The sequence below is a fragment of the Taeniopygia guttata genome, chromosome 6 (genome assembly GCF_048771995.1).
Source record: "Taeniopygia guttata chromosome 6, bTaeGut7.mat, whole genome shotgun sequence".
Taxonomy (NCBI): domain Eukaryota; kingdom Metazoa; phylum Chordata; class Aves; order Passeriformes; family Estrildidae; genus Taeniopygia; species Taeniopygia guttata.
In genome coordinates, this window is record NC_133031.1 from 14,842,079 (window position 1) to 14,857,827 (window position 15,749).

The 15,749-nt window shown below is 36.1% G+C and overlaps 1 protein-coding gene across 2 annotated transcripts in view; it reads right to left on the minus strand.

Moving 5' to 3' along the window:
* Positions 1–15,749, minus strand: part of LRMDA (leucine rich melanocyte differentiation associated) — a 741,773-nt gene that overhangs the window by 50,555 nt on the left and 675,469 nt on the right. For both annotated transcript variants that reach the window (XM_072931493.1, XM_072931492.1), the window contains exon 6: positions 13,567–13,673. In XM_072931493.1, coding sequence (XP_072787594.1) covers positions 13,567–13,673 — 107 coding nt within the window. The remainder of the gene's footprint in view (positions 1–13,566; positions 13,674–15,749) is intronic.

A 15,749-nucleotide genomic window follows, 5' to 3' on the forward strand; every position in this document is an offset into this window, starting at 1 on the left:
AAATTTTACTGGCTTAATACCTTTTTATATAGTGGTGACCAAAACTGCAGACAATATGCAAAGTATGAGTATGAACCAGCTCTCTAAGAGGCTCAATGAGTAAAGCAAGAGTGTTTAAAATCAGTGAACAGTGTGTTAAACTGGATTTAGATTATGATGAAGTCCTTTAATGCATAGAGCAGAACCATGCCAACTAGTCTTAGGGCCAGCCGGTTGCACAGCTCTGCTGGCTGGTTTATATGGGAAAGATACCCCCTTTCTTCCCTCTTCTGAATATCAAGCCCTTATGAAGATCACATAAAAGCTGACCAGGAAAAGGTTGAGGCAGGCTTTAAGTATAAAGAATGCAGTTTCATTTCAGATCTCAAATTTAAAATTTGTCTCTAAATTCAGCTATTTTGCATAAATCATCAACAGCTATGCGTATTGTTCATAGAGGAATAAAAACCAGACAGAATAAAAAGGAATCTTTGAAAAGGATAAAGATTTTCTTAAAAGGACAAAAGACCAACATAATGGGAAAAAAACGTCCTGCAAAAGTTTTCACTTTTGGCTTGTAAAACCTAAAGACTTGATTTGATTAGGGAGGAGTCTTCTAGGATGATATTGAATGCTTAGCACTAGAACAGCAATTGTGAAAAAGATTAACAACTATCCATTAGATGTTGCAGCTTTGCTAAAGTAAAGAAAAAATGCACCAAGTAGTTAAATAGAGAAGGTCTCAAAAATTACTTTATTTTTAAGGTCCCACAAAATTAGCATTCAGGAAAACTTCTTCCAAATGTAAAAACATCCACTTCAATTCTTGAACAAGACCAAGGCTACTTTCCATAGATCAGCTATAAAAAATAAAATAAAATTAAGCCTAAATATTCTATTTTAGCCTAAAGGGTCTCATTCAAAGCTATGTATTGAAAAAAAAAATGTAAAAAGGTGATTACACTCCTAATTTCAGTGCCATTAAGGGCCACTTTGGCTGCAAGCCATATCTGTCTTGGCTATATCAACATCCTGATGCTATATAGGTATTTTGCAATATGATGAGCTTTCACTTTTAAATACATTTCAATTCAAATTTATACAATAATCCTACATTTTCTCAGTCTTTAATTTAAATTGCAGGTAATGTAATATGGATATACCAGCAAACATACTGTCTACTAGCAGTTTTACAGTGAATGTTTTCTGGTGTCTGGAATTTTAATATTATTTAACTGAGTGCCACATAATACTCCTTCAACTTCAAACATTTCTACTTACATATAGTACATATTCTTGTCTTTTCCTGTCTGATTTCTTTGTATAGAAAGACATTTTATTTAATACATGAAATATGTATATAACTCACTCATAAATACCTTCTGAATACATAAGATTTACACCTAAAAAATGTTAAAGTTGTGAATACTACTAATTATATGTATTTATGCCTGATTATTTAATGTTGACAACCTAAGGTTGTATTTTTACTAAGCATAAGAGAATGGCAGGTTTGTTTGGAACAAAAAGGAGAATTCCTGGCTCTGTTTTCTCTTCTGTGTAAAAAAGTAACTGCCTGTATATGGGCCTGAATGAAGAAGATGAAGGAACATTTTTTTTGGTCTCAATCAGACAGTTTCTTCTATGTAACAGAACCAAGTATATTTCTGCACCTTTGAAAGTCAAAAACTGAAGGCATTGCTTCCTTGCCATGTCAGACCTGGACTAATTCCAGAGATTACTGCACTTGCTAAGTAATGTTAAACTACTATCCAGAATTTTCATTGCCACAACAGAGGAATAGGGAGTTCCAAGCAAGCAAATAAATAAATAGCTCAGAATGTGAACCTGAAAAATATTTTCTAAGCCAGAATTCTTTGTATAAAATTAGTCTGGCTCAGGTAAAGAGCAAATTCTAAACAAAAAAAAAAAATTATTAATATGAAGTGAACATTTCAACATGTTAGGAATGATCCCAGAGGCCAGCAAGAAATAACTTTAAATGCAAATACAGGAGCATGTATTCTGACTCTCAAGAATACCTCTTCTGAAAATAATTTGGGATATTCTATATTTGTGAAGTATTTAGTCCTCTCCATTGAAAGGGAAAGTTAATCATAACCATAATAATCTCTGACCATAGTACAGCATAGTAAATAGTTAATCAGTGGGAAAAAGCTTAGACAGTCGCATTTTTGGTTCTAGACGATGTTACTGGAAAACCTTCCTAGTTTGTGTTCTGAGATATAAATATCTCAAAGACTAATTTTTTGCACATCTTTCTCAAAGGCAAATGCCACAAAGAGCATTCAGAAGCCTGTACTGTGAATGAAGTGCTAAGACACTGACAATACTTCAGATAACTTAGAATCAAAGCAGAAATATTAATGACTCTGTGATCAGAAAAAAACTGATTGTAATGTGTATGGAAATATTACTCACTACTTCCTCAAACACTGTGAAAGGCATTTCATTATTTATTAGTTTAAACAAGAAAGTCAATAAGACACTTCTGTCAATAAACTAAACTATTAGCTGATGATTGGATGATGGTGTATCGGATTGAATGGAGAGAAATGGTAAGCTACTGCAGCTAAGCACTGATTTCAACATCTTCAGTCAGATTTCTTATGATATAATACATCCTAGACCTGGGTAGACTTGCAACACTTCAGATGAAGAGTGAAGAGTAAAACTGAAATAATTCTTACTTTTCAAAAAAAACCCTTTTTCCTAAAGTGCTACTTCTATAGCACCATTGTTTCATTTGCTGCCCATGGCCCCTAGGTAAGAGCTCAGCCTGTATTGACATGTTTTCAAACAGTATTTCCCAATTACTAAGCTGTGTATGAAAGATGATTCTTCACGTAAAAAACTTTGAAGATTCTCCTTTCTTCTCATCAAAAATCAATGTACAGGAAATTGCCCAAATTTGTCAGAATAGCCACTTCTGTTGCAGCTTAATCATTAGACCTAGCCTGCAAGACAGCCTGCTATGCTACCTTTTCCAAGGTATCATGTCTTCCAACCTGTTAGAATTTTTTCTTTCATATCAGTGGCTCTTTTTCACTCTTTTTTTTTGCCTAAATCACTGCTGGAACCATGCTTGTTTCAACCAAATGTGGTGTAGTAAGAAACTAATTTCTAGAGACAGTAAAGATCACACACTCAATATACCAAACAGAAGAGGGAAATGGCTGAGAAAAATATGCTTGCACTGAGCAAGTGAGAATTTAGAATTGTGAGCTGTGAGATATGTCTTCCACTTGCCATTACCCTAAAGCTACAAGGAAAGAGAGGAAAAATATTAGTTACAGGCTGCTACGCTTTCAACATGATGAAGAAAATGTTCCATATATCACCTAACCCTCCTGTCTCCAAAATACTGTTTTTCCTTATGGATATATATGTCTCAAGTATGAGGGTTCCACCCACCCCCCCCCCCCCACCATCTTGGTTATCTTATTTCCTTCCTCAATCAGAATCATCCTAAATTACTTGCAAGCTACCTAACTCAAAGAACAAAAATTAGAAAAGAAAACAAACAAAATAAACAGTGGCCCTTTTTTCCTTCAAAGCAAAGAAGCTACCTGGGCAATAAAATATCAAATCAAGGCAGGAAAGTGCCCTAAGCAGCCACAGCCCTTCTGTTGCTGCTGGCCAAGCCACACAGAACTACCTGTAAATTTTGTAAGTCTAATGAATCATCAGTGATTAACATTATTGAGGTGGAATGTACTTGAAATATTCAGTGTCTCATATCAGTGTCACACACCAGAGCATTAATGGGATCAAGATGCAACAATAATAGTTTCCATGACAATGCAGTACATGCTTTCAGCAGCACCTCCCTGGGTAAACAGTAATCCTTCAGAAAAACAAGAAGGTCATTACAGCAACTTGTCAAATCAATGCAGAGAGTGTCTGAGCCGATTAAGGCATCTTCTCTCAGCTCTGACATGGTGTCAATAGTACTGGGCCACTAGTGCTCAGTCAGATGACTGAAGTGAAATGCCCATCAGTCAGAGAGCTGAGGTGGACTAATGATTCCCTGTGCTGCCTATTAGAACTACATGACAACTCAATCCTGTTTGCTTAAAAAAAAAAAGAAAAAAAAAAAAGAAGTGACCTTGTTGCTTTGTTTGAAGCTGAATTAAATTGACAACAGCAGCTAATCTTTACCTAGGGCGATTAACAGAATTAAAGTACAACAACAAAGGCACACAAGGTTTTATGCTTTATATTCTTAGTTTGATAAAGCTTGTAGTCTACTAGGGTCTTTACAGCCAAGTACATTGTAAACATGTATTCCAAGCCAAGCTACATTTGAATGGATTTGAATTAATCTGTTTGTAAGAGGACACTATTTTGATTAAGTATGCAGGGACAAGACAGGGTCTAAATACAATAATAATCAGCCAGTGGTTTAAATAAAAAAGTAAAACACAACTGAAAGAAATTTTCAAAGGAAATGTTTAAGGGAAAAAACTACACATGTGGGTGCTACACTAGAAAGGATATAGTCAAGAAGAACATTACTTTAAAAATGTTTTAGAGCTGTAGCTTTTCATGTGAATTCCCTGTGACACAGTATGTTCCCCAAAATGCACAACTACAGTATGAACCTTATTGTTTTACAGCTATCATGAAAATATTTAACAAATATTCAGTATAAAGCAAACATGTATAAGCATGTAGGTATACGTGTTTTTCACCTGAGGCCATTCTAAAATGATAAGCTTGATCAAAGTCCTCATGTCCACATCATGTTTCTCAGCAGTTTATCAGTTTACATTACTGACCTACTCAATCAAGAGGAAAACAGAAGTGACGAGGAGGAAAGAAGAATCCTGGGCAGAATGTTTTATCTATGTTAAAGAGAAAATCTGAGTTTTTAGTAAAACTGAGAGATTATCTTTCTTTATTCCTTTCATTCCCATATTTCCTTAAAGATATGCTTTTTACCCACAACGTTTGTAACAAAGCTGATTTGACTGCAACCCATAAGGTTTCTGAGAAATATGTACCAAACCACTGAGCTTGAGCTTCAGATTGCACCAAGGAAAAGGACAAAGAAATCAAAGAAGCTGCCCAAATTCTTTTCACTGGAGTCTCAAAACTCAGCAATGCCACAGTTAATTGATGTTGCTGGACTTTAAAACAAAACATCATTTTAACACCATACATCAGATGATGTGAATAGGGTTCAAATCTACAGAAAATCTACAGTAAAAAAATGATACAAAGCCTGCAGAAAACCTGCTGCAGAGCAACAAGCATTATGAGGACAAAGGGGATTTATGTTTACCAAGACATAAGTCATTGGAAGGACTAAATAGCTCAAGGGACTGGTACTGAGTTTGAAAGCTTTTCACCTCTTAGTATCAAACTCAAATCTAGCCCCAAGCTGTAGCTATTGAAGGTCATTATCATCCAGTGGCTGTTCAATACTGTGAAAACTGCCCAATTCTCACTGGACAGGGAGTCACATTTCAAAGACAGCAGCATTTCTGAGGTTCATTAGAACCCATAATTTTGGTTTCAGCATAGAGCACTTTATCAGCTGCTGAGCATCATGCCTTCCAGAGGCTGACAGATGAGACAGGGAAAGTTTGCAGTGCTGCCACCGTGATAGCCGTGCTGCACGCAACAGAGACTTTTATCACTATGTCTCAAATCTAGCAGGCTTTGAACTGTAACTGCACAAGTTAGAAAATATAGAATACATTTAAATATTTCAGCGCTTGATCCTGGTTTTATTCAAAAGGCAGTGACAATTTTAAAACAGTGGCTCACTCACACAGTCTCAAATAGCAAAAGACAAGCTTTTAAGGGTGAATTTCCACCAGTATTTGCAGTGAAAGCAAGCCTTAGACAGGAAATACACAAGCTTAGACTTCCTCTTAAAGTTGTCATTCTGGGCTCTAAACAATTTATTACTAGTATATCATATATCATCATATGTGCAATGCTTACCTTAGTTATTTCAATATTAGTTTTTATACTGTGCATTTCTTCATACCAGTTGACAATTGCACTCTTGCTTAGTTTATCTTGCACAAAAGGTTCACATCAGAATTCAGTTTTACATAATGGGTTAAAGCACATACATGTCAATAAGTCTCTGCAGTTTGCTTTCAGGCAAAGTAAAAATGTGCTATTCCAGAAGAAATTTAACTTTGTAGCATGGAATTTCCAGTGATACAGATAACCATATATTATTAATTTGATGCTTTGTATAGAAGATTCTCTGTATAGAGCCATAGGAGTTTACAGTACCCAGCCCATGGTGTCCATGCTCTGCTGGAGTTTGACAAAGTACATCTAACACTCTTCCCTGTGTCCCTGATGGCAGCCTGGGTAATGGTACTAGTTCTATACAACCAATAGCAAGAATTAAAGAGTATTAAGGTCTTCCACAGGGGAATAATTTAATTGTCGGTTGTTAATCAAGCTGACCATGTTTCACTAATCTTGAATTACTTGTAATCTGACAGTACATGCACACATGAGAAAGAACACTGGAGAAAGAAAGGATTTTATATATTAATTCCCAAATGTGACTAAGAGCTCTCTCATTTTATATGATGATTGAAACTCCATTTCAAGTTAGCCAAAAAATAATGAGGTAAAATGATCTATTTCTACATGCAAATTAAATCTGATGGGATGTTAGACCATTCTGAAAAATAAAATTCCAACAACTGAAGAAAGAAAGTTGATTTCTTAAAATTAAGTGATATTTTCCCAATAAGCATGAGCTTCTAGAAGACAGAAACTTTTATTTGTGATGCTATATGGATTTTGAAACACAATTAGGAAGAAGTATTTCTTTCAGGTTTTGAAAAAACATAGATAACATCAGAATTTAGTCATTTCCTGATTGTTAGGCAAGTAGTTAATAATCATCAGTGATGACAATTACTGTCTCTGTCATGAGACAATATTTAATTTTAATTTAAATGTTGCCATCATCAACTAGAAGAATTAGTGAGAAAAGATATATAGATTTTCTGACATTTGAGTATAAATAAAGCTTGCTATTATTGCTAAAGTATCCCCTCTCAGATCAAACAGAAACTAAAAACAAAGGAAGTTCTAAAGAATGTTTGTTGGAGTAGAGTTTTGTGACCATTGTATCTCTTGGCATGATGTTTTACATTATGCCTATCTAAAGTTCTTGCTGAAGCATTGCTGCTATTTACAATACTAAAATTAATTTAAAAAAATCTGTAGTATATAATTCCTTCAAAGCCACAACTGATACTTTAAGGATGATAACTTATCTCAACAAGATAAATGTCCTGGAGATTAAAGCCTCAGACCTTTGTTGGGTAAATCTAGAATTATTTGTTCAGTGTAAAGAAAGTATACTTTATTTTGAAGGCAGAATTTGAGGATATTTGCATATGCCTTCAATAAAATTTTTACTTTGGAGGTTTAAATTGGAATTTACTTTGCAGGTTTAAATAGCCTTAGCAAAAATCATAGGATCACAGAAGAGGCCAGGTTGCAAGGGACCACAGGGGGTGAATCTGGTCCCACCTCCCTGCTCAGGCGGGGCCATCCCAGAGCACAGGATTGTGTCCAGACTGCTCCTGAATATCTCCAGTGTGGGAGAATCCACAGCCTCTCTGGGCAATCTGTTCCGATGGGTGGTCACTCACATATTAGAGAAATTCTTCACGTTTGCGTGGAACCTCCTGTGCATCACCTCTTGTCCCATTGCCCAGCAGCACTGAGCACAGCCTGGCTCCATTTTCTGACATCCTCCCTTCAGATACTTAGAGGTACTGGTAAGATTCCCCTCTCAGTTGTCCCCTCTTGAGGTTGAACAGGCCCAGCTCCCTCAGTCCATCCTCATAAGAGAGATACTTTTACCCTAAGCATCTTTCTCACCCTCTGCTGGACCTGCTCCAGGAGTTCCATGTCTCTTGTGGAAATAGAATATAAATAGCATTATTTGTAAACAGTGAGTTAAAAGGCTGCTGGAAGTGAAGATCAACTTATGAGTTTATGAAAAGAGATGATAAAAGGAACACTTCACACTCACAAATGGTCTTGACTGTTATGGGGACTGAAGAATGAAGATCTTGTTAATGGGAGACTCAAATTTTTGTGACTCTTCAAGAGTTCTGGTTCTGTTTTACAGATGTGTACTTACAGAAATGGTGTTGTACTGTTATGTGTGCATACTAGGGGCATACATCTAATGTTAGAAAACCTGAAAATGAAGTCATTAAGGTCATAAGAACTTTCTGAATATGTCAGATTAAGATGCTGTTGTACAAATTCTGTTCTCCCTAATAAATGCTCTCATGCTCCCATAGGATGTGATGTAATGGACAATAGTGTTCATGCCCATGAAATCATGTAGCCCAATGGGAACCATAACAGGGAACTTGTAAGCATCAGCAAGGTTTTGAATGACTGTAATTAAGGAACCTACTTCTCCTCTTGTGTTCCACCATGACAGCTGGGGTCAGCTGCAACACTTGAGTCCCTAAACATAAATGTCAGGGGATGCTGACATGAAATTCTTAGCAAAAGCCCTTCACCTCTGGAATTTACTTCTCTTATTATAGTTTTGCCAGAGCCCAGATCAGTTGACAATCAAGATGTAGAGCAAGACCTTTTCATTAATACTTCCCAAAAGAGTCATAAAGATGCCTTTTAATATGCTATTGTGACTAATTACTTACTTAATCACATTAAATTAAATAAGAAACCATATTGTGAATTCCCATATTTTTAGACATGACATACATGGTTGAGAAACAATTTTTTCTTTTTTTTTCAAATCCATCAAAAATCTCAGAGAGAAGCTGTATATTAAGAAGTTGAATGGAAAGATGACTGAAAACACAACAGACACACAATGTTTACATCTGTAATGAGAAAAGCAAAGAAAATGTACAGTAATGAGGGGTAATTTAGAGAATAATCAAAGTAATATTGTAATGACTACAACCAGCATATCATGCCTGAAGGGAAATATCCTGAAGGGATATCTTGCCTAAAGGGATATGGTCTATACCACAAAAGCTTGGAGCCATTGAAACCCCTAGAGAAAGATGATAATGGCTGTACATAAAGTATAATTTATTTACAATTTGAGGAAGGCTTCCATCAAGTCCCTAATGACAGGCTCACTAGTTACATTAAAAGCTGTGCTGATTCTGATAAAGGCATGAAGTCAATAAAGTAGGCTAAAGGAATCTGCAGTACAAGGGGGAAATGGATGTTGCTTACTAGGCAAGAATAGAAATAGAAACATGGATAGCAACGTAGACTTAAAAAATACATATTAAAAGAACTCTCAATACATGATCTCATGACAGCAGACAGATTGTAATGATTGCTAATGAGGAAGCATGATCTAATGTGAATCTAACAGCTCTATTATCTGGGAAATATTGAGAGACCATTACAGAGATCCATTTGTCTATCTTTTCTAGTATTTTATTTTATTTTTGCTTAGTCTTTTCTTAGGCTTTTAACTGTTTGTGGGAAAGGGAAATTGAAGGGGCTTTTAGGTGTAGAAGTCTTCCAGCTATTTTTTGCAGTGCCTCTGGATGAATGAGACATCTGTAGATAAATACATTTGTAAGGATAAAAGAAGGAGAAATTTTTAAATTACTGAAAAGGACAATATACCATGTGGAATAAATAAAAATAACAGGAAAGTGAAAAATAGTGTGGAAAAATAATTTTTATAAGAAATTAGTCTTTTTACTTTCAGTAATATAAATCAGGAGATAATCCACTGATGCAAAACTAGTGAATAAAGAGAAAATCACCACTAAAAAAACACACATTTGGAAAAGGTTGCTACAATACCAAAAGAGAAAATTTGCCAGCTGTGTTATAGAAATTTTTAGAGTTCATATTAATTTATGCTTATTTCTTGTCACATTTGTGGGGATTTAAAATAAGCTTTATTTTTGTTGAGGGGGAAAAAGCCAGCCACAGAAGTGCTTTTTCCTGTAAATATTTTCAAACTACCACCATTGCAGCTACAGCCTATTCATCTGAACTTGTGGAATATTTAAGAGCAAATCTTTGCCTACAAAGGGGATCTCCTTGAGATAAAAAAATGTCTTTTTGCACTCTTTGGTTGGATCAAAATTTCTAGGGCTTGTGGAATTGAATAGTTCAACAAATTAATTAATTAGAAGAGAACCATCAAGGTTTTTATCTATGGTTTTGTTTTTGTTTTTCATAACTCAATACTTTTCATACCAATCAGCACAAAAATCTTCTTTACCTGCTCACTCTACATGATATTTCTTTCAGAGCTCTGGAAATGAAACCTTACACCATCTGCCTTATGTGACCTATAAATTTCAGGACTGAAGCATCATTTTCAGAGTCCATGAACTGATCTCTAATTGTTTTGTGGAGAATGTGTGGTTCCTCCTTCAGCTCAGGAGGGTACCTGCAGGCCAGAAATTCCTAAACAGGACTAAGGATTGGAAGATCCTGATAGGGAACCAATCAACTCTGTGGAGTTGGAAATAGTGGGTTTGAAGCTCTATCTTCCCAAAGGGAAGATTTAAAGGCATGTGCTTACTTTACAACCTAGAAAGGATTTAAGACTCTACATTCCTTATAGAGATACAGGTATTTTTCTGAAGTTTTGTATGCTCCTAATGGATGCATATTCCTCTCTGAATTTCCTATACTCCTGTGTTTCCACTCTGGAGTATCTGCTATAGGTGCCATAATGAGATTCTAAACAATTCTCACGCATTAAATACAGAATTCAGAGACCTCTTAAGGCTCTCAATACTGGCCTAAGAAGGAGGCATCTAAGGATTAATAAATAACTACAACACATAGCCTACACCCATCTATGATTTTTATCTAATCCCTCAGAAATATAAGCAGGACCTGAAAACATAAGGTGTTCAAATGACTACATCTTGACCTTTTTTCCCTTGAGCAATCAGTAAACTTGAGGTAGAAAAATGCCAAAGGATGGGCTAAAGAGCAGGAAATTGTGTGTGTGTAGCATGAGCTGTAGTCTTTAAGAGGAAAGTAGCATTTTTCCAATAAGGTTTTAGTCACAAAACAAAAACAAAAGCTTCAATTTAGAATTATAAGCAACTGTGAAAGGAAAAGCAGCAGGATATGACAAAGAGAAGTTTGTTCAAAGGTAAAGGGACAGGTTGGAAAGACCCACTGATTCTAAAATTCAGAAAATGGAGAGCACGAAGGAGATTGGGGTTTCAGAGGAATGAAATGTAAATGAAATATTGACTTCTCATGGTAGTAGAAAAAGACATTACACAGATAGTCTAGTTATCACATGTCTATGACTTCTTCACTCGTGAATGCACTCTTTGGGAGCAGTAAGACAGCGGGAAACAAGGGAGATATTTATTTGAAGCTGTAAAAGTTGGGAATAAGAAATACTGTAATCTTGAACATCCATCAGAGCATAATTGCTGTTTTCCATTTAGTGGCAAAGTATGACTTTCCAAGGACTGCTGGAAGTATCAACATTTCACAAGGACAGCTCTGATGATGAGTGATGGTCCTGGTGTCCCAGTCAGAAGCTTTAATATCTTTTTTTCTTGCCTTGCCTTCATCCTTTGCAATGCCATGCTGCCAGTTATAAAAGCTTGGTGCAATCCCCAGGGTTTATAAAGCAAGTGCATTAGGTGTAAGGAGGGTAAGGCAGACATTGGCTTTGGCAGTTTGTGTGAACTGATGAAAAGCAGCAGCTAGCTCCCACAATGGAGCAAGAAAAATGTACTCCCCCTTTGAATCTCTATTCAGACAGTACCAGAGCAACTAATCTGAGACAGAAGTTCACCATGTTTGTATACATTCACATACCTATCATAGACTTCCACTAGACAATCAATATTTTCTTTAGTTTTCTGGGTTTGCATTAATTCTGTACCTAGCTCTAAAAAGTTAATTATGGTTTAAACACCTGAGTCTAATAAAAAGATAATTGAATCTTCTATGATGAAACTGTACACAAAGTGAGAGGTTGTGAATTTAAGCACTTGGGATTCTGACTTTGACTTTCTGGAACTGAAATCTCATCAGGAAAGGAGAACACAAAACAGCTTTCTCTTGCACTGGCTTATTCACATGAAGTACAACAAGTTGCACACAGCAGGAGAATCTCAGTCTAGATTAGCAATACCATTTTTTCATAATGTACAAGAAGAGTAAAATCATGCAATTAAACCATGATGCAAGCAAGCACAATCACTTAGCACTGAAAAAAAACCCAAAAAACTCACCTAGTTTTAGACAGTAAAATAAAACTGCAAATAATTAAACACTCACTTTAAAAAATTTTATCCTTGTAATAACACAGCTTCTTCAAACAGCACTACTATGAATTCATCTTCTGCTCTCTTGAACATAAGCTACGATGTATCTTAACACTAATAAGATCTACAATGGAGTTTTTACTAGATTCATTACAGTTTGCTGTCAAGTGGTCAAATCCACATAATTATTTTCTACCAATATTTTTGTGTGCATTCCCTCTGACTGCATACCACAGCTAGTGAATGTATGGTATATTTAAAGGTCTTCAGCAAGTCATTAAATAATTATTATAAACAAAACTCCTTTGAAGCAAGGTGAAATATAATAAAATCAAGATTTTTTTTTCAAAAATCCTTCTGATTAAGAGGAATTTGAGCCCACAGAAATAAATCCATTCTGATGATATTCATGAACTAGTACTGAAAATGTTATTTAGTTGCAAGATAAGATCTTCACTGAACTATAAAAACAGTCTGACAACCCATAATTCAATTTAAAATAATTATTCCTTCACCATCCCTGTTTGTATCAGGCAAAGTTCTTGAATGATCCTCAGCAGCTTTTTGACATGCCATGAAGATATGTCTCCCTTTTTTTTCCCTTCAGGATACTTAGTCATAATGTTTCAGAGGCCACTTTGCAAGGATCCTGTACATGTAAACACAGGATTCTTTCACTTCTTTCATTTGAGAAATTACAGTGCCATGAAACACTAATTCTGGAGCATGCAAACAAACAGTGGTGTGTACTCTAAAATCCTTATCTAACTTGACAGCAAGTCTCAAAAATGTGGACAGCTTCCACATGTATTTTTCTTCACCATTGGCTGCAGGTATGGAGACCCATTGGCTAAATAAATCCCAAGGAAAGAAATGAATCCTTAGTGTGTAAACTGCTTCTGGTTAATGGGCTTGAATGGTTCACAAAGCCTACAGAATTGTCTGCCTCTGACCTTAAGACAGTCTTAAATCAATTTAGTCTGAAAGTATTCATCTCTTGCTGAACAGTGACCCAGAGACTGATTCTAGCTCTCTGGAGATTAGCCAGACCAGCTTGCATTCAACAACCTCTCCAGTGCTTTTCTTTGGCTGGCAATCTCAGCAGAAAACGCTCAAGCACATTTAACACACGCACTCGGTGTGTGCATGCACTTCCACAAGTGCACAGACACTTCTGATGCTTCTAATGTTTTAAGAGTTCAATATTATACCAACAATACAGTATCAGTTATTCATTAATAACCTTTATAGATGAGAATATATGCTTGAAAACAGAAAACAAGCCTGTTACCTTTTAAAGGTTCCTTTCCTGCATGCCTCTTTGCACATGTTGTCCTTGCACACTGATGCACAGCTCCCCAGAGGGTTACTATGCAAGCACCCAGCATGGTGAGAACCCTGAAACACAGAAACTGCAGTGTGAATCATTTTCTCACACCTTACATGTTATGACCTCTGTGCTTTCCTCCATTTTACAACAGACCTAAACCTCTGTGGTGCAAATCTGACACAACAAAACTAGTAAGGGAATACAACAAAGAAAGATTTTAGGGATCAACACAAAAATACTACTTTCTAGTATTTTTGTATTGATGAATTCCCCAGTTTCCATGGTAAGAACTGCCCATGCTTCTTTGCAAAGGAGACCATGGCAAATGATAGCTGTATCTTTGTCAAGGTAATTGCTAAAAGACTCCCAGTAGATTCCCCTACTCTGATGTGGTCTATTTCAGCACCACAGTAGCTTCTTAATAAGGGTGCTTTTTTCTAACGACAAAGCAACCTGCAAAGCCACAAGACTTATGAAGGACAGGCTTTATTTACTGACGAGCTGATAGCACTCTGCATTGCTACAGTTTTGTCATGGCTCATACTGATGAGTCAGCTAACATGTGGCTGCAGCGACTGGAACCGGAGAACAAATGCAGTTTTGAGAAGTGTTGCGTTGCCTCCCTCCATTTAAATAAGCTAAAATAAGAATTTAAAATATCCACAGCCATCTGCCCCTGTATGGGCAGTCTGTGGGGCTAAATAGCGATAGTATCTGAGAGGAAGGAACAGGTTCATAAACAGTGATTTCATGAAGTAAACATGAAATTGAGTAAAACAACAAAAACCCCAGCACTGAAATTTAGACAATATAAAGAGATACAACATTTGACATGGATGAACAGCCCAGAGAAACAGAGTACATGCATATAAGAGAGTGTAAGTACACTCTTGAGTGATGGAAGCAGTCAAGTTCACTCTGGAGACATAGTTGCCATTTGATTTATCCAAGTTACAGAGATGTGTACACAGATATAAAAGCTGCAGCAGCTGTGAAAGCACTTAAGTACAATACTTAAAAGCACTGGGATGTACCAAGTGGTATAGAACTAGGAACCCGGTATTTACAACAGAGAGCTGATCAAAACCAAGAAGGCTGGAGACAGAAATTAGCACTATTTACGAGAAGTCTATGGTCATATTTACCTCAGGAACCAAATGGCTGGTGTCAGCCTGTGCCATTCATCTTGAGGTGGCTATAATAAGTGATAATGATGAATGTAATCCACACAGCCAACAGCTTTGCTAGCAAGGTAAATCATATTTAGCACTCTCCATTTTTGAAGTATATGCCCTAAATATTAATTTACAACCTTCCATAGTTCTTATCTTATAGGCCAATATTTTTCATCAACTAATTTTTAGCCCTTATATTTTCATATCATTCTTCCGGATATGATTAAGCAGCATGGAGCTCACTGAAGCTTTTTAGATGTTAAGCATTTCCTGTGAAATGAATTTATATTGCAGTGAACTAGACTTGGACTTCAAACAAAAAAAATATTTCCCAAAGAGCAACTTAAATATCTGAATAAAGATGGAGACATTTCCTAAAAGGGGGAAACAAGACAGAAGAAGAAGATATAATTATAGATACCTTTTCATATTGTCTGAACCTACTTTTTAGATGTCCACTACCAGTTCTCACAAAATACTCCAAAAAACATAAACATCTTCCATTACACTCATACAACTGCCAAAAAATCCCTGATCTAGAGGCATCATCCTTGGACTCTATAGAATTTAGAGAACTTTTATTTCTTTCTATCAGGTAGTTTTTAAAAAGCATATATAGTGTAAGCAGTCACAATGCCCTGGGGCAAAGAAGTTTAACAGCTTAGATTTTCTTTGTGAATAGAAACAATTTTTGTTTACCCATTACTTGATGCAATTTTAGTTTAAGGTTGGTATAGACAGTGGATAACTACTCATCTTTCTGTATCTGGAACAACAAGCTTTTTTTGCGTTCTTCTCTCTGCGCATCTTTTAATTTCTCTCATTACAGATTGAAAATTCCCACTTGGTTAATTATTAGCTCACATGGAAATGGTTCCATCCCTTACACCATCCATGTTGAGCATGATTCTTTTTTTTCCTAATTTCTACTTCATCCTGTTTTCAATTGAAAAAATTGGTGCTCCACCC